General features: G+C 36.2%; 1 protein-coding gene across 1 annotated transcript in view; it reads right to left on the reverse strand.

Annotated features, from left to right (window-relative positions):
* The window catches only part of CEP152 (centrosomal protein 152), a 98,529-nt gene that overhangs the window by 35,148 nt on the left and 40,750 nt on the right, over window positions 1–22,631 (reverse strand). Inside the window, exons 13-18 of the mRNA XM_080808327.1 lie at window positions 13,722–13,926; window positions 8,983–9,111; window positions 8,290–8,399; window positions 7,405–7,533; window positions 7,141–7,273; window positions 496–777 (exon numbers count right to left, since the gene is read on the reverse strand). Of these exons, the coding sequence (XP_080664453.1) occupies window positions 496–777; window positions 7,141–7,273; window positions 7,405–7,533; window positions 8,290–8,399; window positions 8,983–9,111; window positions 13,722–13,926 (988 nt within the window). The remainder of the gene's footprint in view (window positions 1–495; window positions 778–7,140; window positions 7,274–7,404; window positions 7,534–8,289; window positions 8,400–8,982; window positions 9,112–13,721; window positions 13,927–22,631) is intronic.

Genomic DNA, 22,631 nt, shown 5'->3' on the forward strand with positions numbered 1-22,631 from the left:
ATTCAGCTGTAAAACCACCTTTAACCTTGATCATCCTAATGCTAGATTGAAAAAGGAGCAAATATTCTGAAAACTTAAAGAATACACAGAAAAACCAAGGGAATAAAAGCTTTGTGACAGAAATATAATGAAGAAAATTTTAGTGACAACATAAGAGGTTCTCTACCCTAGAATGCACAAAATTTTTTAAAATATAAAGTTATGAGGGCGCCTGGGAGTCTCAGTCTGTTAAGCGGTTGCTTTCGGTCATGATCCCAGGGTCCTGGAATCGAGCCCTAAGTCGGGTTCCTGGTTTGGCGGGGAGTCTGCTTCTCCCTCTACCTCTGCCTGCCTGTAGCTTCCCCTGCTTGTGTTCTCTCTATCTGTGTCAAAAAAAATAAAATCTTAAAAAAAAATATATATATAAATTTACAAACAAGTTCAATGGTACCATTTTACAGGTTTTCATTAATAGGCAGTTCCAATAATTTTACAATAATAAAGCATTAATATTACCTGTTTGGCAATATTTTCACAGTATTTGAGTTCTAATTCAACCTCAAGTTTTTTCAAGCCCCCATTGATAGCTGTCTCCTTCTCTTGTTCTAAATCTTGCCGGATCTTCCGCGTTTGTTCTTCTAGCATGACTGCCATCTCTTTTTTGGAAATAACATCCATGGCGGTAACTTGGTCAGTTTGGCTGCAACAATCTGAGGTCTTCTTTTTCAGGACCTTTATGGTTTGATCCAGCTTAGACTGCCACTCCTTTTCAAGCTGTTGAATAAGTTCTTGTTTGATCTGTTTTCAGAAGAAAAATCATACAAAAAATACTCAAATAAGCAAAAACTAGAATAGCTAGCTAGCCAAAAGAGCAACCACAGCTGTGTTTGAAAACCATCTAGACATTGTTGTAGTAATTACATGAGATTTAGAAACTTAGTTGATGAAAATATATTCTCAAGTAAATCCTGAAAGTTACTGTGTATATATGTGACATAAATCACATGGAGGATTAAAGTGTACTGCATAAGGTCAGGCTATCTTGCTCTCAAGATGCAACCTTCTGGAAGCTTTGACACTGCCAATACAAAGATGACAGGATTCCTTTTTTTTTTTTTTTTTAAAGAAGAAAACTTCTATTAATATGTGGTTTTTTTCCCATCGACACCAGACTTTCCACAAAGCAGGGACTGAGTTAAATCTAATTAATCAACCTAAAACTGAACAATATAAAAATAGTTCTATTTACTTAAACAGATTAGAATCTTGTTTGTTATGATACTAAGCTCTACTGAGTTAACTGTAAATTCAAGAAGGGGGGTGCATAGTAGAAGAATGTTTTGTTGTTGTTGTTATTTTATTTTTTTCAGTGTTCCAGGATTGTTTACGTACCACACTCAGTGCTCCATGCAATATGTGCCCTCCTTAATACGCACCACCAGGCCATCCCACACCCCCCAAACCCTCAGTTTGTTTCTCAGAGTCCACAGTCTCTCATGGTTTGTCTCCCCCTCCGATTCCCCCAACTCACTTCTCCTCTCCATCTCCCACTCTCCTCCATGTTACTCCTTGTGCTCCACCAGTAAGTCAGAAGAATGTTTTAATAACTTTCTACTTTCAACAAAATGCTAGGATGCATCCAAACACAGTCAGTCTTAGGCAAAAATGTGATACAGCAGAACTTGCTTTTTCTTTTTCCTGTTTTCTACCTTCTGGGTATCCAGAGTTCTCAGACCACTTCCCTGGCTACCACATTCCCAGGTTGTATTGGTTCATTTGAAATGGCAACCTGTGTAAGGGTTTATGCTTTCCTGACAGTCTCACAAAAACATTAGCTATTTCATCCTTCTTGTAAAAACTGGTTAGCAAATTCAACAAAAAACAATCTGCAACAATGTAAAAATAGGGAATTTGTTTTATGCTACCCAGATTTTATATATATAAATACATATAACATATATATTCTAGAATATATATTTTTATATTAAAACATGATGAGTAAAAGAATTTCAGGTGCCAACACTAGACTAATGAATTGCTCTTGGGGATGTGGAAAGCAGGAAAGGCCGAAAGAAAGAACAGTGGTCTACTAGTCCACCTTTATAGGTGGTCCCAACTCCAGTTAATAGCGATCTTGTGGTTAAAAGAATCTAGTTTCAATAAGCATGAAAATTTATTTCATTTCCGACTAAGTTTTCTAGATCATAAACTGATTCTAAATTTTCTAGAAAACTACTAGCAATCTCATTTGCTACTTAGGTAACAGAGGTAATGTTTTGTGCTTCTGAGCCTGTCTAGTCATTACTTCTTTCTTCTAATCTACAATACAGGGTATTTCTTATTATAGACTGTTCTGGCATTATCTGAACCATTCCCTAATATGAAATTAGATGTGGATTTCATTTTGAGGAATCAAAAAAGTGCTCCTCCAAAAACCATTATATCCTGAATTGGGTTGAAGAGTTGTGGGGGGGGAGGGAGTTTAAAAAAAATAAAAGCTTACTAGTGTAAGCTGCCAATAGCCCAATTCTGAGACATGAAATAAATGATTACGTATGTACTTGGCAATTAAAAATTGTGTTCAGGAAGAACTGTTCTCTATAGTTAATACTACCTTTTTTAAACATGGTGACTAGAAAGAAATTTTAACCCACACCTCTTTCTGCTCCTCATCCCAGTGTGATTTGGCTAACATCACTTCATTTTCAACCTGTTGCTTAATATCAGTTTCTTGTTCTTTCAGCCACTTGTTCTTTTCCATCATTAGGGTATGTTGGTACTTTTCTTCAAGTTCCACCTGCAGTTTGCTTACATATTCTTCTCTTTCCTCCAATAGCTGTCTCTTTAAACAAAATTCAAGTAAATATCTTTGTATAACACTAATATTCTTCAAGTCAAATATATAAAATAATGGTTACATGCATGTAATAGCAACAGAGACAAATGATCTTCCTGCATGTTAACTCTATCAGCTTAGTAAACTGTCTTGTGAAGACCTTAGATCTCAAATATTGGATAAAAAAAATTATATATGCCTGTATCAAAAGAAAAAGCATCTAACTATTCAATAAATAAGTAAATTTCCAGAACACCAACTTTTTAAAAAGTGAAACTGACATTTACATTTACACCTTACCTATCACGGGACCCATTAGATATTCTAGCCCAGAAAAAAAATGTATACTTCTCAAAGACTTATTCCAGTGGAAGTCAAAAATTATTGCTCTATCTTAAAAGTTACACATCCTGTAATAAATTCAGATTGGTATTATTTTTTTTCCACTACCAAAGACAAAAGTTTTTATCACAACCAGCTGAAGCATTATCAAATAGTAACTGTCAAGGGCCAGATAAAGTCTAATAATTTAAGTATTACTATAACATTCTCTACGTACTCTAGGAATCCAGTTGATCGAAAAACTCTAATAAAGGTCTACTCGGGGATCAAAATGACCTATAACAGTTTTGTTTTAGAAATTTTTAGAAATGGTTCTCTGGACATTCTACTGAGATGCCACTGAAGCCCACAGAATGTCATGCCTGAGAAGTGTACATGTGCCATCCCTACTGCCAAGCAGCAACAATGCTCGGGCTCAGTGTCTCTTTACCATTAGATCCGATTTAGGACTACCTGGTTGCCTGGGTTTTTTTCTAGTTCACACCTGACCTGGCTTATTTTGGTCTGAATTGCCATCTGATTCCAATGGAATCTGCACCAATGGCAGGTGCCAAAAAGATGCCACCTAGTTTTGCTCAGTGTTGCATGGTTTCAGAAATTCTCTGGTGACTAAAGGACCCATTTCCTCACACTCAAGTCATGGAAACTACAGTTGTACTAACACTATAGGACAGTCTCCATCACATGGCTAAGAAAGTTGTCCAGGCTCATATCACATATCACTGTGATTTTTTGTTGACTTTAGAAGGAATCCTCAAACTGTCTTACTTGTGTACATCTACCGTTCAGGAGTTGTTTCCATATGTATCTACATTTCCTTTTGACTAAGTAGAAAACTGCTACCAATTTTCTGTGTATTTGTATGTTTGTATGTTTATCAGCTTTGCTACAAAGTAAGCCAGCCAAATTTAACAAAACTAAACTAAAACAGCAAACATCTATTATTTCTCATGATTCTCTGGGTCAGCTGGGTGGTGGTTCTGACCTAAGTCAATGCAGCTGATCTCTGCAGGCAGTTGAGGTTATATGGTCTAAGATGGCCTCGCTCGCATGTCTGGCTAGAAGGACAACTTGGTCACATGGGTCATCACTCAGCAGGTTATCCCAGATCATTCACATGGTGGTGGTCACAGTGTTCCTCAGAGCGTCAAGCTTGTAAGCCCCAATGCACAAATGCTTTTTAAGGCTCTTTTTGCATATACTAATGTCCCATTGCCCAAAGTAAGTCATGCAGCCAAGATCAGATTCAAGGGATGACAAACCACTTCTTATTGAGAATAGCCACAAAGCCACACTACAATACTACAGCACACATTCACTGACGGGAAGAACATGTGGCCATTTTTGCAATCTACCACAATGAGGAAAACCTTCCTTTCCTCTCTTTATAGAAGTAAAGTAATAGATCTATTGAGCACCAGGGATCTGCCATTTGAACATCCTACACGGGAATACCTCATTTTTAAAGTTTTATCATTAAAGGGAAGTAAATTTCCGGATGGCTTTAAAACATCTGAACTTTGCATGCCTGACAGCAAAAGAATTCTAACTTCTAAGGAATGACTTAGCATTTATTACAATTTGTATAAATGAGTCTTAAGGTATATGGAAATGACATTACGAATGGGAATACTGCCCACCTTTGCCTTGTCTGCAAATTCATGACTTCCAATGATTACTACACAGTCTGAAGGGCTCTGTGTCTACGTTTTTCCCATTCTCTGAACAAACCAGGCTAACATGTGAGGGAAGTTCACTGTGTTTTAATAAGTTTTAAAACTTGGAATTGAGTTCTACTTAACCCACAGTCTGACTCAGTAAGTGTTTCAGAAAAGAACACATATGGAACAGGAAAATACACCCTGGGATTCTTGGGGTTACCTATCTTATAAATTCTGTATCCAGACTAAGTTACTGACCTGAAAGCCAACTGCAGGGAAAATGGCTATATCCTGCAGAGAAGGACTACCCTCAAGTTCCCTAGCTTGCTTGAGTTTAGTAAGTCTTCGATGGTGTGCGTGTGAGACATTTCCTAGGAAAACAGATTGGTATATCTTTGCCTACCTCTGGAGGATATGAAAAGATTAATAAATTTCTCTTACATTTAAAATTCTGTTCTGTCTGGCTTACGAAGATCACTAAATTTTATAACGGGTTTGTGTAAGTCTAAATAAAAAACTAAAGTATTCCCAGAAAAGGAATGAATTCTACATCTCATGTGGTTAAGTACTTGGGCCCTCTCAGTGGGGTTGGGTATAACTACAAAGGGCTAGCACAAGGCAGTCTTGTAGGGTGATAAGTCTTCTGTACCCTCATTACTCCATACCTGTGTTAAATCGTGTGTTAAAAGTGTATAGAACTCTAAACCAAATTAAAAGTCAATTTCACTGTATGACAATTTGAAATTTTTAAAGTAAAAAATTTAACCCCTAAGTTTTTTTGGAAGGGCCAAATAGCAGTTTTTTTTGTTTTAAGATTTTATTTATTTATTTGACAGAGATCACAAGTAGGCAGAGAGGCAGGCAGAGAGAGAGAGGAGAAAGCAGGTTCCCGCTGAGCAGAGAGCCTGGATGCGGGGCTCGATCCCAGGACCCTGAGATCATGACCTGAGGCTTTAACCCACTGAGCCACCCAGGTGCCCCAAATAGCAGTTTTAACTTTCCTTCCTGCTGTGGTGCACAAGCATTCATGAACCAATGTCGTATCTGCTGTTAACTGCAAGTGGCTGATTATATGAGATCCAATTTTATAGCTAAACTGATTCTTTTAAAAGTACCAAAAAATATATTCCTGAAAGGAATGACCTCTTTGAGAGAAGTGTTCTTCTGTTCTTTGTCAATTTATATATTTAAAAAGAAGTAATCCCAGTAAAGATCTTCCCCCATTTTAATTCTTTTAAACGTTACTGCAAGCTAAGTTCTTAATTTCTAAGTAATTTAATATACTTTCTAAATTTTATACTGCCAGCACTAACTCAAATAGCTCCCTTTAGAAGTTCTTTTTCCATTAGATGATATGTGTACATGGTATGTTATTTTTATCATACTAATCTACTAAAAAATAATCAAAATATTAAACGAGCTGAATTCCTCACCTGCTCTTTACTAATTCTTTTTAAGCCTGTAGTAGCAATAGCCTGCTTTAATGTAACTTTGTTCAGAAAACCTCTGTATAGAACATTTACTCAAGCCTTTAAAAATATTTTCTAATCTTGACGCAGGTGGCTTTCAAATTGTGGTCTGTAGGCTGGTCCAAAGTGGAAGGGAGAGTCAGACGTGCGTCTGGATGAGACTCCCGCCAGGACAGAGAAGAAAAGAGAGGTGACTGTTTACATGTGATTTTACTTCTGGACACTCACCAATAGCAACTTGGAAGATTCAGGCAGGAGAAGGGAGGAGAGTAGCCCCTCCGGCTTCCCTAAAAATGAGAAATTCCCTGAAAGATTGGGTCACACTAACAGTGTGACCTTGCTCTCCATAGCTCCATAAGTTCCAAGTTCAAATTCCTGCCCTTCTCCCCAGAAGAAGAAAATGATACTTAGGTACTGAGAGAGAAGTGGGTCAGAGGAAAATGTGTCTGAGGGAATATTTTGTGCAGTGCTCACAGGACTAGGCAGGTTTGCCTGCAGCCAACAAATGATTGCAAAACAAGGATCCCTGGGTTTCAGAGTCAAAGTGACTTGGGTCCATTCTTATTTATTTATTTATTTATTTATTTATTTTTAGAACCCTATTTTGCCTCTTAGAATAAATATATAAGGAAGAATCCTTTTCTTCTATATGTACGACATTTTCTACTTAGGCTTTACTAACCATCTCAATACTTACTATACGTTGTGAGCTATACTGATGTGATACAGCCAAAAGCAAAGGGACTTCGTATGCCTTCAAGAGTTCACAAGAGAACAAGTGCATTCGTTTCCACGACAACAGTGAGGCCAGAGGGATGAGATGGAGCAAAGAGAACATGAACTTGCCCCATACCTTCTCCTGAGCCTGTTGCTCCTTTTCAATGGTCTTCCTGAGAGTCGACTCCAGGTCATCCTTCTCTCTGCACACCTCCAGGTAACATTCTTGCACAGCAGCCATCTCCTTATTCATCTTGTCTAAGTCAGACCTTGGATACACAAAACCGGCAACTAAATGACCACAAAATAATACAAGAGCTGAAAAACAATTTTCTTCTCAAGTATGGAAGAGAATACTGTCTCTACAGCGTAAAGGGTAGCTACATGCTCCTGTTCTTACCTAAGTTGTAAGCGAGCCCCCTCATAAACTTCAAAGAGCTGCTGCTTCTCCAGAGCATGCTTTGCTAGGAGGCTTTCCCGAATTTGGGCTTTCATGGCTTCATGGTGCTGCTGGTAAGTCCTCTCACACCTAGAAACAGAGAGCCGACAGTAGAATCTGTGGCAGTACCCAGTGTTACTAGAAACACCAAGATGAACTGGTTTCTTTTCCTTCCTTCCCTACCCACTCCCTCCCTCTGATACAAATTATAATTAAGGTCAGGTTGGTTTTCCCCAACCAAAAGTGGTAATAATTAATTCCCAATGGATGAGCTTAAAGAATCTTCAAAATCGTCTTTCATCTAATGTTTCTAGAGAAAAATTAGAAACTTGGACATGAAAATGCCCCAATCCTTCACACAGATAATGGTCTTTGGTTGAGGATTATTGATAAAAAATTAATTGAAATAATAGGGTATAGTTCCAAAATTCCAAGATATCTAGATTAAACGTAAATACTAGAAGTACCCAACTCACAAGTAAGTTATGCTCCAAAAATCTGTTTCCAAGTTTATGATTTGGTATTTGGAAGACATATGCCCTCCCACAGATTTCTTCCTAATAAAGAATAGTTTCCCAGACAGTCTATAAAAACCATAAAGCTATACTATTTCAATGAACTAGTTTTGATGGTGCTATAGAACCCAACCCACTATATAACATCATTCCCATGGAAAATGTGTTCTGAATTCTAATTTGAGAAGCCAGGGACTCCTCTTCTTCGGTCTAAGATCTCAGCAGGGAGGGTTCACTCCATAATTTCTCTTGAATCTTTTTTTTTTTTTCCTAAGCAGGGACTGGAGGGCAGAGAGTGGAGGCAGGCATTAGACCTCTACGTAGACTTTACCTATCCACTGCCTCCTGTTTATCACGGTCAAAATCTTGTACCATTTGTCTCATCTGACTACATAAGTCTTGATTTATATTTCTCAGTTTTTCTTCAGTTTCTTTAAGTTCCTAGATACAAAAGAATAAAGTAGTTAGAGGAAATAAACACCATTTTCACTGATTAGTCCAATCTTATCTTTTAATATCCTCTGTGCTTTATCTCTACCCTGTAACACTGATGAATCATTTTCATAATTCTACAAAGTCTCTTTATAACCCCTGTAAGAGTATAGATTCACTTATTTGACAAGTAGCTTTCTGATGGGGTTAAGACTTAAAATTTTGAATTCCTTTTGAACTGTATGATATGAAAACATTTAACCAGAGAAGTATTAGCTAACCAAGGTCTTAAAATAAGTCTTAGGATTCAATAATCTTCACAACTATATAAGTAGACAAGGTGTAACCTTTTGGTCAAGAGAAGAACACCTCTAGTAGCCATGTTTCTCTATAGACAGGAAACTGGAATCGCCTTCTCATGAAACTACCACCTCATGACCAATAAAGGGGAATACCTGGAGTCCTTAGTCACCTACTAATAAACCTGTCTACTAAATCACATTGCCTCTGGATTTTTGAGAAGTCTGTTATATCCTTTGAATTTAATGAGGTCATAAAAACTCTCACAAAATACAGGAAATTTTTTAATCACCTGATTTTGTTGTTGTAAAACGTGAATTTCATTTTTAAGTCGCAGAATATCATCTTTGACAATCGTACCAGAAGTAGAAGAGCCAGGCCATAATTGATTCGTTCCATTTTCTGAGGTCTCTATTTTAGTCTAAATGTTAAAAAGAAATCAAAAGCTTTTCAGGTTTTTAAAAAATTCTAAGTTCTGCTTTTGAATGAGTTTCATACCTTCAAAGAAACTGCAAAAACAACACAAATAATTTCCATATAACTTTTATCACCATCCCCAAATACAACCACAGTGCAATGATCAGAACCAGGAAATTAACAAGGATATAGTACTATTAACTAATCTGCAGACCCTACAAAAAAATTCTCCAATTTTCCTCTCATGTCCATTTTCCTAATTCAGGATCCAATCAACGATTCCACATTGCATTTAATTGTCATGTCTCCTTAGTCTCCTTCAATCTAGGGACAGTTCAGTCTTTGTCTTTCAAACCTATGACTTTTTTTAAGAGTATCAACTAGTTATTTTGTAAGATGTCTTTCAATTTGGGTTTCTCTGATATTACTTCATTATTAAATTCAGGTCATCCATTTTTGTCATGAATACCACAGAAGTGACGTGTGTGTGCTTTAGGAAAGAGAGGATGTCAACGCCTGTCGTCACTGATGATGGTCAATAAATGAAGGTGGTGTCTGCAGGCACCTTCACTGTAAAGTCATAATTTTTCTACTTGTTATTAGGAATAAGTAGCTTATGAGGAGATACTTGGAGACTATGCAAATATTCTATTTTTTTATCTTACATCTACTAAGTTTAACATCTCTTCTATTTCTGTACTTATTTGTTTGAATAACCAGTATTAACTCATAGATCTGTATTTTATTCAACAGGTACAATTTTTAAGACTCATGACAGACTTTGGCAAGTTGTTTCCCATAAGGCCATGCAAATGTACATGGTCAGTTAGTCTGAGTGAATCTGTCCAACTCTCTTTGCCTCCAATGGCAGTGACTCTCTAGAAATAATTATTGTACTTGATGGGGTAAGGGTAGCCAACAATTGCTTTCATTTGCATTTCTTACATTGCCATCATACCAGAACCTCTTACAAACCTTCACTGTTTGTTTCTCATCTTCCCAGATTTGCCTGTTTACAGGACTTCTCATTTTCCTCTCACCTCTAAGTGTCTGCCTTACCTACCTTTATACCTTTATGAATTCTTTATTCATTGTGGGGGCTACAGAGATTTTTTTTTCTTTTAAATATCTGCTACATTTGTCTGCGCTCTCTTTCACAATGTCTGAAAAATATCCTGTATTGAGATTCATTCTCCTCATTGGGGAGATAATGTGCACCTCACTCATGTGTGGGGTGGTGGAACACCAAGGTTCTGGTTCAGTCTTCCATTTCATAGCCTTTGCCTTTCTTTACACAGAGATTGCTCTAGTTGTTGACTTTCCCCTTTCACTTGCCATCGTTGCCCAGAAGCCATGCTTTTACTCTAGTCAGAAAAGAGAAGAGCTACGAATACCTACTGTTACCTTCTCTCTAAATGTAGGGGTACTAATGAGACTTTCAAGGATTTTACTGACTCATTAGAATGCCCTTTTTTTAATTTTAATTTAATTTTTTTATTTTTTTTTAACTTGGCCCCCACTTTTTTAAAGTTTAAGATACTCATTTGTGCTTCCTTCCCCATTGGCGAGTTTTTATTCCTATGGGATGAAATGATTGAAAATAACATCATAATGATATATGGGAAAACAATTTTCATGGCTAGCTATGACACTCAGTTTTGACATATTATCACACTGTAGGCAGACAGACACTAGATACTTATACCTATCAGCACAAAACCCTTATGAAAATCTTTAAAAAGAAAACACCACTTGAGTGTCACAATGAAACTTCTTTCTAAAGTTGGAATACTAAAGACATTACCTTCAAGAAAATAAGACATGTAATACACCAATTCTCACATTATCTTCCTAGTTTCTATGTCTAAAAAGATTCTAGCTAGGAACCTTCTGAGCTATTGAACACTGCCTATCAAGTACCTTGGAATCAGAGTATGGCTTTAACAGCTTTAACCACAGCTCATAGTTAGGTAATGATCTCTACCGAGTATCAGATACAGAAAGGCCTCTGTGTTTTATTATTATGCTAACAAAAAATTCCATGTGGATATGGGTCCTGACTGCTAGACTGATCTTCCTAAGAACTTTACTACATTCTACCTTAATGGCCCAGTTGTTCAATTGGAATGAACAGCAGAGGATTTGGTCCACTCCCAATCAATGCATAGTGCTGCATTTGGACAAGCTACTAACCTTCATCACTTATGGTCCTGGAAATGTCAGAGAGCAGCACTGTTTGAACAGTCAAATGAAATGAAAGCAAAAACAACAGACTCTTTGTGATAATCTGTAATTGTTCTCTATAAAATGGATATGCAGTAAGAATAGTAATACTTTCAAATGTTCATAAAGGAAACATGCTAAGTAAGATTACATAGTACATATTCTTGCTTGCCTTTTCAATACTTAGAAAGGCTTTAAGAAAGGATTTTGATGACCTAATTCTCTTTAAAAAGATATCTTAGGAAGTTTAAATAGATATGTTCTCTCTCTCAACATCCTTACAGCAAGCAGAGAAACTCAACATTATATCATTAACGTCAGGATTTAATATTATTCTAAAAACTGATATAATATCTATATATTTTTGGCTTCAAAAATTCCAGAAAGGTTGAGTTTATACAATATTGACTTTCATTCACATGCCCTACTCCCTACTTACATCAGCTTATTTGCTACAACCTCTCATATACTTCTGCTCACGGCTGAAATGTTTCTTCCTATTTTCTCTCCTGCATTTATCCTTCAGGACAGAGATCAAACATTCTCTCCCTAAAGACCTCACTAAGGCTTGCCTTACCATCTCCCCTACAAACATGCCTGGTTAGTTATTCCATCTCAGAGCACTTTGCAACTAGCATCATCCTTACTACACAAAGTTATACACATCCATCTCCTTACAGACCTGTACTGTTGAATATGGTAGCCACTAACCTCATATGGCTATAGAGCACTTGAAAAATGTCCATTGACAGATGAATGGATAAAGAAGATGTGGTACACAAACCAAAACACACACACACACACACACACACACACACACAAACATACACACACACACACGATGGAATATTAGCCATCAAAAATAATGAAATCTTGCCATTTGCAATGATGTGGATGGAACCAGAGGGTATTACACTAAGCAAAATAAGTCAGAGAAAGACAAATACCATATGATTTCACTCATATGTGGAATTTAAGAAACAAAACAGATGAACAGAGGGGAAGGGAAGGAAAAATAAAATAAGATGAAAACAGAGAGGGAGGCAAGTCATAAGAAACTCTTAACTATAGAAAACAAAGTGTTGCTGGAGGGGAAGTGGGTGGGGGGATGGGGTAACTGGGTGATGGGCATTAAGGAGGGCACTTGAAGTAATGAGCACTGGGTTTTGTATAAAACTGATGAATCACTAAATTCTACCTCTGAAACTAATAATATAGCATATGTTAATTAAATTGAAATTAAATAAAAAATTACCAAGAAAGAAATGTGCCTTGTCCAAATTGAAATGTGCTGTAAGTAGATAATACATGTTAGATTTCAAGGACTTGGCACAAACATAGAAAATGTAAACCATCTCATTAATAATTTTATATTGATTACATACTGAGAAAATAATATTTTTAATATATTGGGTTGAATAAAATATATTCTTAAAATTAATTTCACCATTACTTTTACTTTAATGGGATTACTAGAAGATTTTAAATTACATAGGTGGCTCCATTATACTGCTATTAGGATAGTGTGGTTCTAGATTCTAAATTCCTTCAAGGAATGACCATTGTTTCTTTTCACTGAATCCCACAAGACCTTGCACAGAATAGCTTTACCAAAAACAAAACCCAAAAATAAACAAACAAAAAAACACCTTAAGCTGAACAGTTTGCTCTTATTCCATATACCCCACAACCCTGCTTTCTAATGTTACAGCCTAAGTAGAAAGCTCATTAGAAATGTGGGAAATAAGTAAAGGCATAGTTTGAAGGTGTCCATGGGCTAATTAGATGACTGTGAGCTTGAGTGTTCATCTAAAAAAATACCTGTTGGTTAAATTACTACTTCCTCCAGCTTCATTTTCCTCATCTGTACAGTGAGGACACTAACTAAAGGATATAAAAGTGGATTCAATGATTCTGACTTAACTGGTTTCTGTGCAGATCCCACTCATGTGCTCACTTCGGCAGCACATATACCACTCATAACACCACCACTACATAATTAATTTCCTTATGTAGAATGATGCTTATTACAGGAGCATGGGCCAGAGAATTCTTATGGACAAAATGCTGAAAGATCTAGCTGTGAAGAATTTAAAACTACAACATCATTGGTACAAGCCAATCTTGAGGAAATACAGGTAATTTGTTATGTAGACTGTTTCCTTGAATTTGTGGTAAAGGAATTTTACCTAATTAGCATCTCATTTACGAGATGCCAGGAGGAACTAGAAAATATATTACTTTATGTGGCATTCCCTTCTTTATACTTTACTTCTAAATAACGTCAAATGAAACCCTGGAAGACAAAGGTTTGATTTAAATGTAAAGACTGTAAACATTTTCTTTATTTAACTTTTTAAAAACGGGTTTTTGATGACAAATTCTACAAACCTCAACTGTGATGCTTTTTTCATCTTTCTCCACTTGTTGGAGACCTTCAATTTTGTTGCGACAGTCTCTGAGATCATTTTGTAACTGAGATACCAGGTGACGCTTCACAGAGTTGCTTCCCAGCAAACGCTGCACTTCCGCTTTCAGCTTCAGAATGACCTCATCTTTGGAAAGTTCGTCCTTTGGCTCTTCTTGCTGTATAGTGCTAATGGAGAAATTATCATATTTAATATTAAAGCAAGTAACAAATCAAGCATGGTTAGTCCTTGAAAATAACTGACTGCAGTTGAGACCATGTTTTGTGACCATGTATACAACTATACACTAGTATTTCAAAAATAATTTTAAGTTCTTTCATACACAACGATATTACCCTTGCTACATCCCCATATATAGAAGTCTATTGATAAGACTATGATTATGCTTAGACCACCTGCCTCACTGAAAAGAGTTGAACCATGTGAACTTCGGTATGGCATGCTTTTTTCGCTTTTGGTTAAGTTGCATGCTTTATATACATGTCCTTTATGAACCAAAGAGAAACAACACAAAAATAAAGGAAGCAGTGAAAAAAGTAAGATACTAGTCATCCTAACAATTTCTGTATCTCTTTTATTAATACACAAATCTGAGTGGTTATCTGAGCAACTGGGGCAAAAATAACAAAAATAAAAGCCATGCTAATTTAATTACAAATTTAGTTTCAATAAATTTCAAAACTGGAATGAGAATGAGAAATCTGCGCCATGCCGTAATAGATTAATAGTACCAAACTTCTCTTCCTGCCTTAAAAAACAAGAAATAAATAATAAATAAAAAACAAATAAAATACACGAAATGATCATTTTCAATCATTAGACAACAGACAGCACAGCATAATGATCCCTCAGGAAAGGAAAACAAACAAGGTGAGCCCTATCTATGCTCATTCCTGTTTTCTCCCCAGGAAGTTTCCAGCCTGCAGCACAGGGAGAGAAAAGCCAAAGGCAGCCTAGCAATCTTACCAAGTTGCAGAGTTCAGTTTGGGAAGGACAAAATGGCTAGAATTTGATGAGGGAAATACTATGGGAAAGGTAACTACAGAAAGAGAGAGCTCTAGACATCTGTATATCCATGTGAGAATATTACTGCCAAGGCCAGGGAAAGAGTCACAGGAAAGAAATAGGGCTGGGAATACTGCAGGTTCCAAAGAACCATAGTGGAAAGACCTAATTCACAAAATATCAAATACTGCCTTAGTAATGGGGCCAAATTAGGCCCAGATTAAATAAAGACTGCTCTAAATCTGACCTAACAAAACCTATAAAGAAGCCTTAAAAGGACCAAATGGATTCCAGGAAACTTAAGTGTGCCACAGAAAAAGAATAAAAATATTTTTAAAATTAAACAAGATTAACATCTCAAACATAAAATTCAAAATGTTCAGCATCCAATCAAAATTTACCAGGCATGCAAATAGGGAAAGAAAATATAAACCACAACCAGGAGAAAAATCAGTCAATAGAAACTGACCCAGCAATGATGTTGGCAGTAGAACTAATTATATTTCAGATGTTAAGAGAAACAACACGAACACAATGAGAAATAAAGGATATAAAAATGACCCAAACCAAACTTTGATGAAAAATTACATCTGAAATGAAAAATATCCTGGATGAGATTAACAGCTTATTTAACATTAATTATTAATGCAGAAAAGATCAGCAGACATAAAGACATAACAATAGAACCCTATAAAATTAAACATGGAGAGAAAGAAGACTAAAACAGAAATATACTAAGCATGTTAAGTTTTCTAACCCCATTGTAACTGAAATCCCAGAAGAGGAGAGGGGAAGGGGACAAAAAAAAAGATTTGTTTATTCTTTTAAAGATTTTACTTATTTCAGAGAGAGAGAATCAGCACAAGTGGGAGAGGGGCAGAGGGAAAGGGGGAAGCAGACTCCTGACTGAGCAGGTAGCCCAACAGAGGGCTCAATCCCAGAACCCTGGGATCATGATCTGAGCCGAAGGACTGAGCCACGCACAACCCAATTTTTTTTAATGACCAAAATTCTATTTGATAAAAATTAAAACCCTATTAAAACCTACAAGCTCAATGAATCTCTAGCAGAAAATGAAGAAAACCACTGTAAGTTATATTAACATCAAATTGCTGAAAACCAAGATAAAGAGAGAGTGCAGGAAGACTTCTAGAGAGGAGAGAACCAGAGAAAGGAGTCATAAATTCTGTGCATAAATGTGTACACGCCTCAGTCTAAGCCCTGAACTATGCATGCACAGAACAGACTCACAAACCTGCAGAGTAAATATTTGGAGAATTTAACTGAAGTGTAAACCACACACACAAATCTCACAATGACTAACCTTTGAGCTATGCATATAAAGACAGATTCAGACCAATGTGGCAAAGGCTTGGACAAATAAACTGAGATTTGAAACTCCATACAATTTTCTACACAACTTAAAAATCTGAACATCTAATATAGGCATTCCCAGGTGATATCACAGATTTGGTTGCAGACCACCACAATAAAGCAGACAGTGCAGTAAGTGACTCAACTGAAGTCAACTAAGTAATATCATTATATCTAAAAAACAATATACAAACTTTACTTAAAAAATACTTTCTTGTTGGGGCGTCTGGGTGGCTCAGTGGGTTAAAGCCTCTACCTTCAGCTCAGGTCATGATCCCAAAGTCCTGGGATCGAGCCCCGCAATGGGCTCTCCGCTCAGCGGGGAGCCTGCTTCCTCCTCTCTCTGTCTGCCTCTCTGCCTACTTGTGATCTCTGTCTGTCAAATGAATAAATAAAAATCTTAAAAAAAAAAAAAAAACTTTCTTGCTAAAACATGCTGACCATTGTCTGAGTTTTAGTGAGTTGTAATCGTAGAACACAGATCACCATAACAAATATAATAAGAAAGCTTGAAATATAGTAAGAATTACCAAAATGTGACATAGAGACATGAGATCTGAGATCAGCAAACACTGTTGGCAAAATGGCATCAATAGACTTTCTTGGTGCAGGGTTTCCAATCTGTAAAGAAAATACAGTATCTGCAAAGCACAATAAAACAAGGTGTGCCTGATCATAATCTAAAATTACTCGACATGCAACTAACCAAGAAAATGGACCAATCTGCAAGAAAAAAAAAAATCTACAGATGATGAAAATGCTGGAGCTACCACAAAGTTTTCAAAGTTTAAAGCACCTATTATGTCTCTGTTCTATGAAATAAAGGGAAACAAATTTAAAATGAATGAAAATATAGGAATTCTCAGCAAATAAAAACTATAAAGGAACCAAAAAGAAATGTAATCATTGAAAAATACAGTATTTGACAGGGCGCCTGGGTGGCTCAGTGGGTTAAAGCCTCTGCCTTCAGCTCAGGTCATGATCTTGGGGTCCTGGGATGGAGTCCCGCATTGGGCTCTCTGCTCGGCAGGGAGCCTGCTTCCCCCTCTCTTTCCGCCTGCCTCTCTGCCTACTTGTGATCTTTCTCTCTGTGTCAAATAAATAAATAAAATCTTTGAAAGAGCAAAAAAGAAAAATACAGTATTTGAAAGTTAAAAGAAAAAAAAATCCTCACTGGACAAGTTTAATAAAACTCAGATAACAGAACAAAGAGTGAGTAAAATTAAATATATCTCAATAGAAATTATCCAAAATGAAACAGAAAAAAAAATTGGAAAAAAAGGACGTGTCTCAGGAACTGTGGGACAATATAAAAAAATTTAAGTTGTATAATTAGAGACCTAGAGTAGGAGAAGAAGAAGCAGGGACAGAAAAGATATTTGAATAATGATCAACATTCCATGCGTCTGGTAAAAGACATAATAAATTTACATTTTCAATAAACTTGGTGAACCCCAAATAGACTAAAAAAAAAAAAAAACACACTTAAGACACATCATAATCAAAGTGTGAAAAGGAGAAAAAAATCTTGAAAACAACAAAAGTAAAACAACACATTACACACAAGATAATGGTCCAAATAACAACAGATTTCTCTTCAGAAACCACCAAGGCCAGAGATAGTCCAAGAACATATCTTTAAAATGCTGAAATAAAAGAACAATTGGTCCAGAATTCTATAATCAGGAAATAAAAGGACATCATCTAAGGAAGCTTAGAAGAAATGCTAAAGAAAATTCTTCAATTTAATGGAAAATGTCATCTATAAAAAACTACAGGGACGCCTGGGTGGCTTAGTGGGTTAAGCCTCTGCCTTCAGCTCAGGTCATGATCTCAGGGTCCTGGGATCGAGTCCCACATCAGGCTCTCTGCTCAGCAGGGCGCCTGTTTCCTCTCTCTGCCTGCCCCTCTGCCCACTTGTGATCTCTGTCTGTCAAATAAATAAAATCTTAAAAAAAAAAAAAACACTACAAAACATTACTGGAGAGAAACTAAAGAAGACATAAATAAAGAGAGAGGTACAACAAGTATGTTCTGAAATTGGAAGACTCAATTTTTTTTCTTCCTCCAGCTTTATTTAGGTATAACTGACAAATAGCAATTTCTTAAGGTGTCGATTCTCTCCAAATTGGTCTATAGATTCAACATAATCCCAATTAAAAGTCCAGTAGACTTTGTTGTAGAAATTGACTAGCTAATCATTAAATTCATTTTGTAATGCAAAGAACTTAGAATATTCAAAACAATTTTTTTAAAATTTTTTTTTAAGATTTTATTTATTCATTTGACAGACAGAGATCACAAGTAGGCAGAGAGGCAGGCAGAGAGAGAGGAGGAAGCAGGCTCCCCATTGAGCAGAGAGCCCGATGCGGGGCTCGATCCCAGGACCCTGGGACCATGACCCGGGCCGAAGGCAGAGGCTCTAACCCACTGAGCCACCCAGGCGCCCCTATTCAAAACAATTTTGAAAATAAAGTTGAAGGACTTGTCCAAAACATTTCAACACTTTACTGTAAAGCTACAGTATCAAGACTGTTATTAACCAAAAGGGTAGGGGAACAGAATGGAAAGTTCAGAAATAGGCCACAAATGGTCAATTATCAACAAAGATACCAAGGCAATTCAATGAGGAAAGAAGTTTTTCTGACAAATGGTATTAGATCAACTGGATATTGATATGAAAAAATTGAGAGTGGTGCAACCAGTACCACAACCTAATTTAGAACATTTCAACATCCCAAAAAAGAAACTCTATACCTACATTTATCATACATTCCTCATTACCCCCTCTTGTCCTGACAGCTCCAAGCAATCACTAATCTACCTTCTACCTATGGATTTGCCTATTCTGTATATTTACATTTACATTTACCTCATACCATACTAAAAAACTAATTCATAATGGACCATAGATATAAATGTAAGAGGTAAAACTATCAAATTTCTAAAGTCCTAAGAAAATTTCTGTGACACGATTACATTAGAACAAAAAACCATGAACTCTTAAAAGAGATAACTGATTTGAATTCATAAAAACTTAAGCTTTTGCTCTTCAAAAGATACATTAAGAACCTGATAAGGAAAACCAGGGCAGAAGAAAATATTCACAACATACATATCAGAGAAAGGGCTTGTATCCTGGAATAAATAAAGACAAAATGACATATATAAATGGCAATTAAGCACATCAGAAAAAAAAAAAAAGGGGGGAAAGAAAAGCACATCAAAAGATGCATAGGGGCCTCTAGGTGGCTTCATCAGCTCAGTGTCCAACTGCTGATTTTGGCTCAGGTCATGATTTCAGAGTTGTGAAATTAAGCCCAGTGTCAGTTCCTTCCACCCTGGCCCTGAACCTGCTTAAAATTCTCTCTCCCCTGCCCTTCCCCTCCCTCTTGCACATGTTCTATCTCTCTCCAATCAATCAATCAATCAAAAAAAAAAAAAAAAGATGCTTAGATCATGGGTCAGTAGGTAAATAAAAATTAAAGCACAGTAAGATTACCAATACACGCTACAAATTAAAAAAGATTAATACCACCAAGTTTTAACAAAAATGTAGAACAACCAAAACCTCAGACATTGCTTCTGGTAATGCGAAATAGTATGGTCACTTTGAAAAACAGCATTCATGCTATGAATATCCTAATAAAATAGAAGGACTCTAATGTAACCTTAAAGAGAAAATGATTTGGAGCACCAGTGAAACAAAAAAGCTACAATTATCTCCACTAGCAAATGATATACTCCTATCTAGTAAAACCTAAAATATAATGGAAAAATTACTACAAACAGTAAGAGAATTAAAAAGTAACAGGTTATAACAAAAAATATAGAAATCATATGTACAAACATTATTCAAGAAGAAATAGAAATGAATACCCTACTTACTATTACAAAAATAAAATATCTAAGCATCAATTTTACAAGATTTGTGCAAAAACCTAAATATAAAAAATTCCAAAACACTCTTGAGAAACAAAAATAGATTTAAGCAAATGAAAAGGCATGCTATATTCTTAGATTAAAAAATTCAATATCATAATAATATCAATTCTCCCTAAGAACTGGGAGAGAGTCAATGCATATGTTTAATGTGATCCTAATAAAAATTAGGATTGTATTCTATTGTATTCTCAGGATTTTTTTCCAGGAGTAGAACAAGTTAAATATAAAGTTCGTTTGCACGTGTACACAAGCAAGACCCATCAGAAAAACCCTAACAAAAACAGCAATTCCAGAGAGATGGTTAAACTCAAGTATAAGGCAAATTATTAAAGCTTTTAGAAGGCAGCATTGGATAATAGGAAAGGTTTAGTTTTTGTTTTTTAAGATTGATTTATTTTAGAGAGAAGGCACATGAGTGCATGAGCAAGGGGAGGGACAGAGGGAGAGAGAGAATCCTTGAGTCAACTCCCCACTGAGTGCAGAGCCCCAAGTACGAGGACCCTGAGACCATGACCTGAGCCAAAACCAAGAGTTCGCCACTTAACCAACTGAGCCACCCAGGTGCCCCAACAGGAAAGATTTCTTAAAGGAAACATTAAAAGCACTAACCATGATTGACAAATTTGACTACAGTTAAAAAACTTCCATTCATCAAAAGACAAATTAAAAGGTTAAAAAGAGAAGATATTTACAATACACATTACTGTCAAAGAACTCTTATCTGGAACAGATATTTAAAAAAGAAAAAACTGGGACACCTGGGTGGCTCAGTTGGTTAAACAGCTGCCTTCGGCTCAGGTCATGATCCCAGCGTCCTGGGATCGAGTCCCACATCGGGCTCCTTGCCCCGCAGGGAGCCTGCTTCTCCCTCTGCCACTCTGTCTGCCCTTGCTCGCTTGCGCTCTCTCTCTCTGACAAATAAATAAATAAAATCTAAAAAAAAAAATAAATAAATAAAAAAGAAAAAAGAAAAAACTGCTACATTTCAACAGAACACATGCACACGCAAACACAAAGTCATTTAAAAACTGAGGAGGGACATGAGCAAGTCACACACACACACACACACACACACACGCACACAAAGCCAATAAACAGTTTTTCTCAATGCAGCTCAATCTCATTAGTAATCCAGGATAATGGATTATGTGGAAAACCCAATAGAATATCACAACACATTAAATGGCTGAAAGTAAACAACTTAAAATATCAAGTGTCAGCAAAGAGACAGAGCAATTAAGAATTTCATACACTTCTCATGTAAAGGTAAATTGGCACAACCACTATGGAAAACAAGTTGGCATGACCTCTTAAAGTTTGAAATACACATACCACAAGCAATTTCACCTCTAAGTATATACCCAACAGAAATGTATGCACATTGCACTAGGGAGGAACATTAAGAATCTATGGTTAGTAGAATGGAAAGTAAGCTGGAATATTCATACAACTAAAGATACACGTTAAATATTTATATAAGTAAATGAATGAGCTACAGTTACATGCTACACCATGAGTCTCACAACAAAATGTTAAGTGAAAAAAAGTCTGAAGAACACCTATATATATGAAAAACACACGGCTAGCACTCATGCTTAATGGAGAATGACCAAATGCTTCCCTGTAAGATGAGGAGCAAAACAATAATACCAGTTTTTACCACTTCTATTTAACCTTGTTCTAGAGATTCTAGCTGGAACAATTAGTCAAGGAAAAAATAAAGGCATCCAGATTGGAAAGAAAGACAAAATGATCTCTATTTTCAGGTGACAAGACCCTATACCTAAAAAATCCTAAGAAATCCACTAAAAAAACTATTTGAACTAAACTGACAAGTTCAACAATGTGTCAGATACAACATCAATATACTTAAAATCAATTGTATCTCTCTACACTAGGAATTAACCACCTGAAAATAAAATTAAGAAAACAATCCAGCAAAAAGAATAGCCAAGAGAATGAAACACTGAGGAGTAAATTTAACAAAAGTATATGACTACTACACCGAAAACCACAAAAATACAAAATACATGAGTAGTACACTCAAAGAGATTAAAGAAGACCTAAATAAATGGAAAGACATCCTGTGTTCAGGAATCAGAACCCAGTATTGGTAAGATTGCAATACCTCCCCTAAACTGATATACAGACTACATGCAAATCTCAATCAAAATCCCAGTTGGTTTCTGTACAGAAATGGATCCTAAAACTTATATGGAAATATAAGAGACCCAGGATAGTCCAGGAAATACTGAAAAAGAAGACAAAGTTGAAAGATTTAGACATTCCAATTTCAAAACTTAACAAAGCAAGACTGTTTGGCAATGGCATGAGGACAGGCATATAGATGAATGGAATAGAAGTGAGAGTCCAGAAAGAAACCCTCATATTTAGAGTCAACTGATTTTTGACAAGGATGTCAAAACAAATTCTGGTACTGGACAACCAGATAGTCATATACAAAAGAATGAAGTTCTATATCACATCATATAGTAAAAATTAATTCAAAATGAATCCAAGACCTAATGTAAGAGAGAAAACTCTTGGA

Source organism: Martes martes, assembly GCF_963455335.1.
Source record: "Martes martes genome assembly, chromosome: 7".
Classification (NCBI taxonomy): Eukaryota; Metazoa; Chordata; class Mammalia; order Carnivora; family Mustelidae; genus Martes; species Martes martes.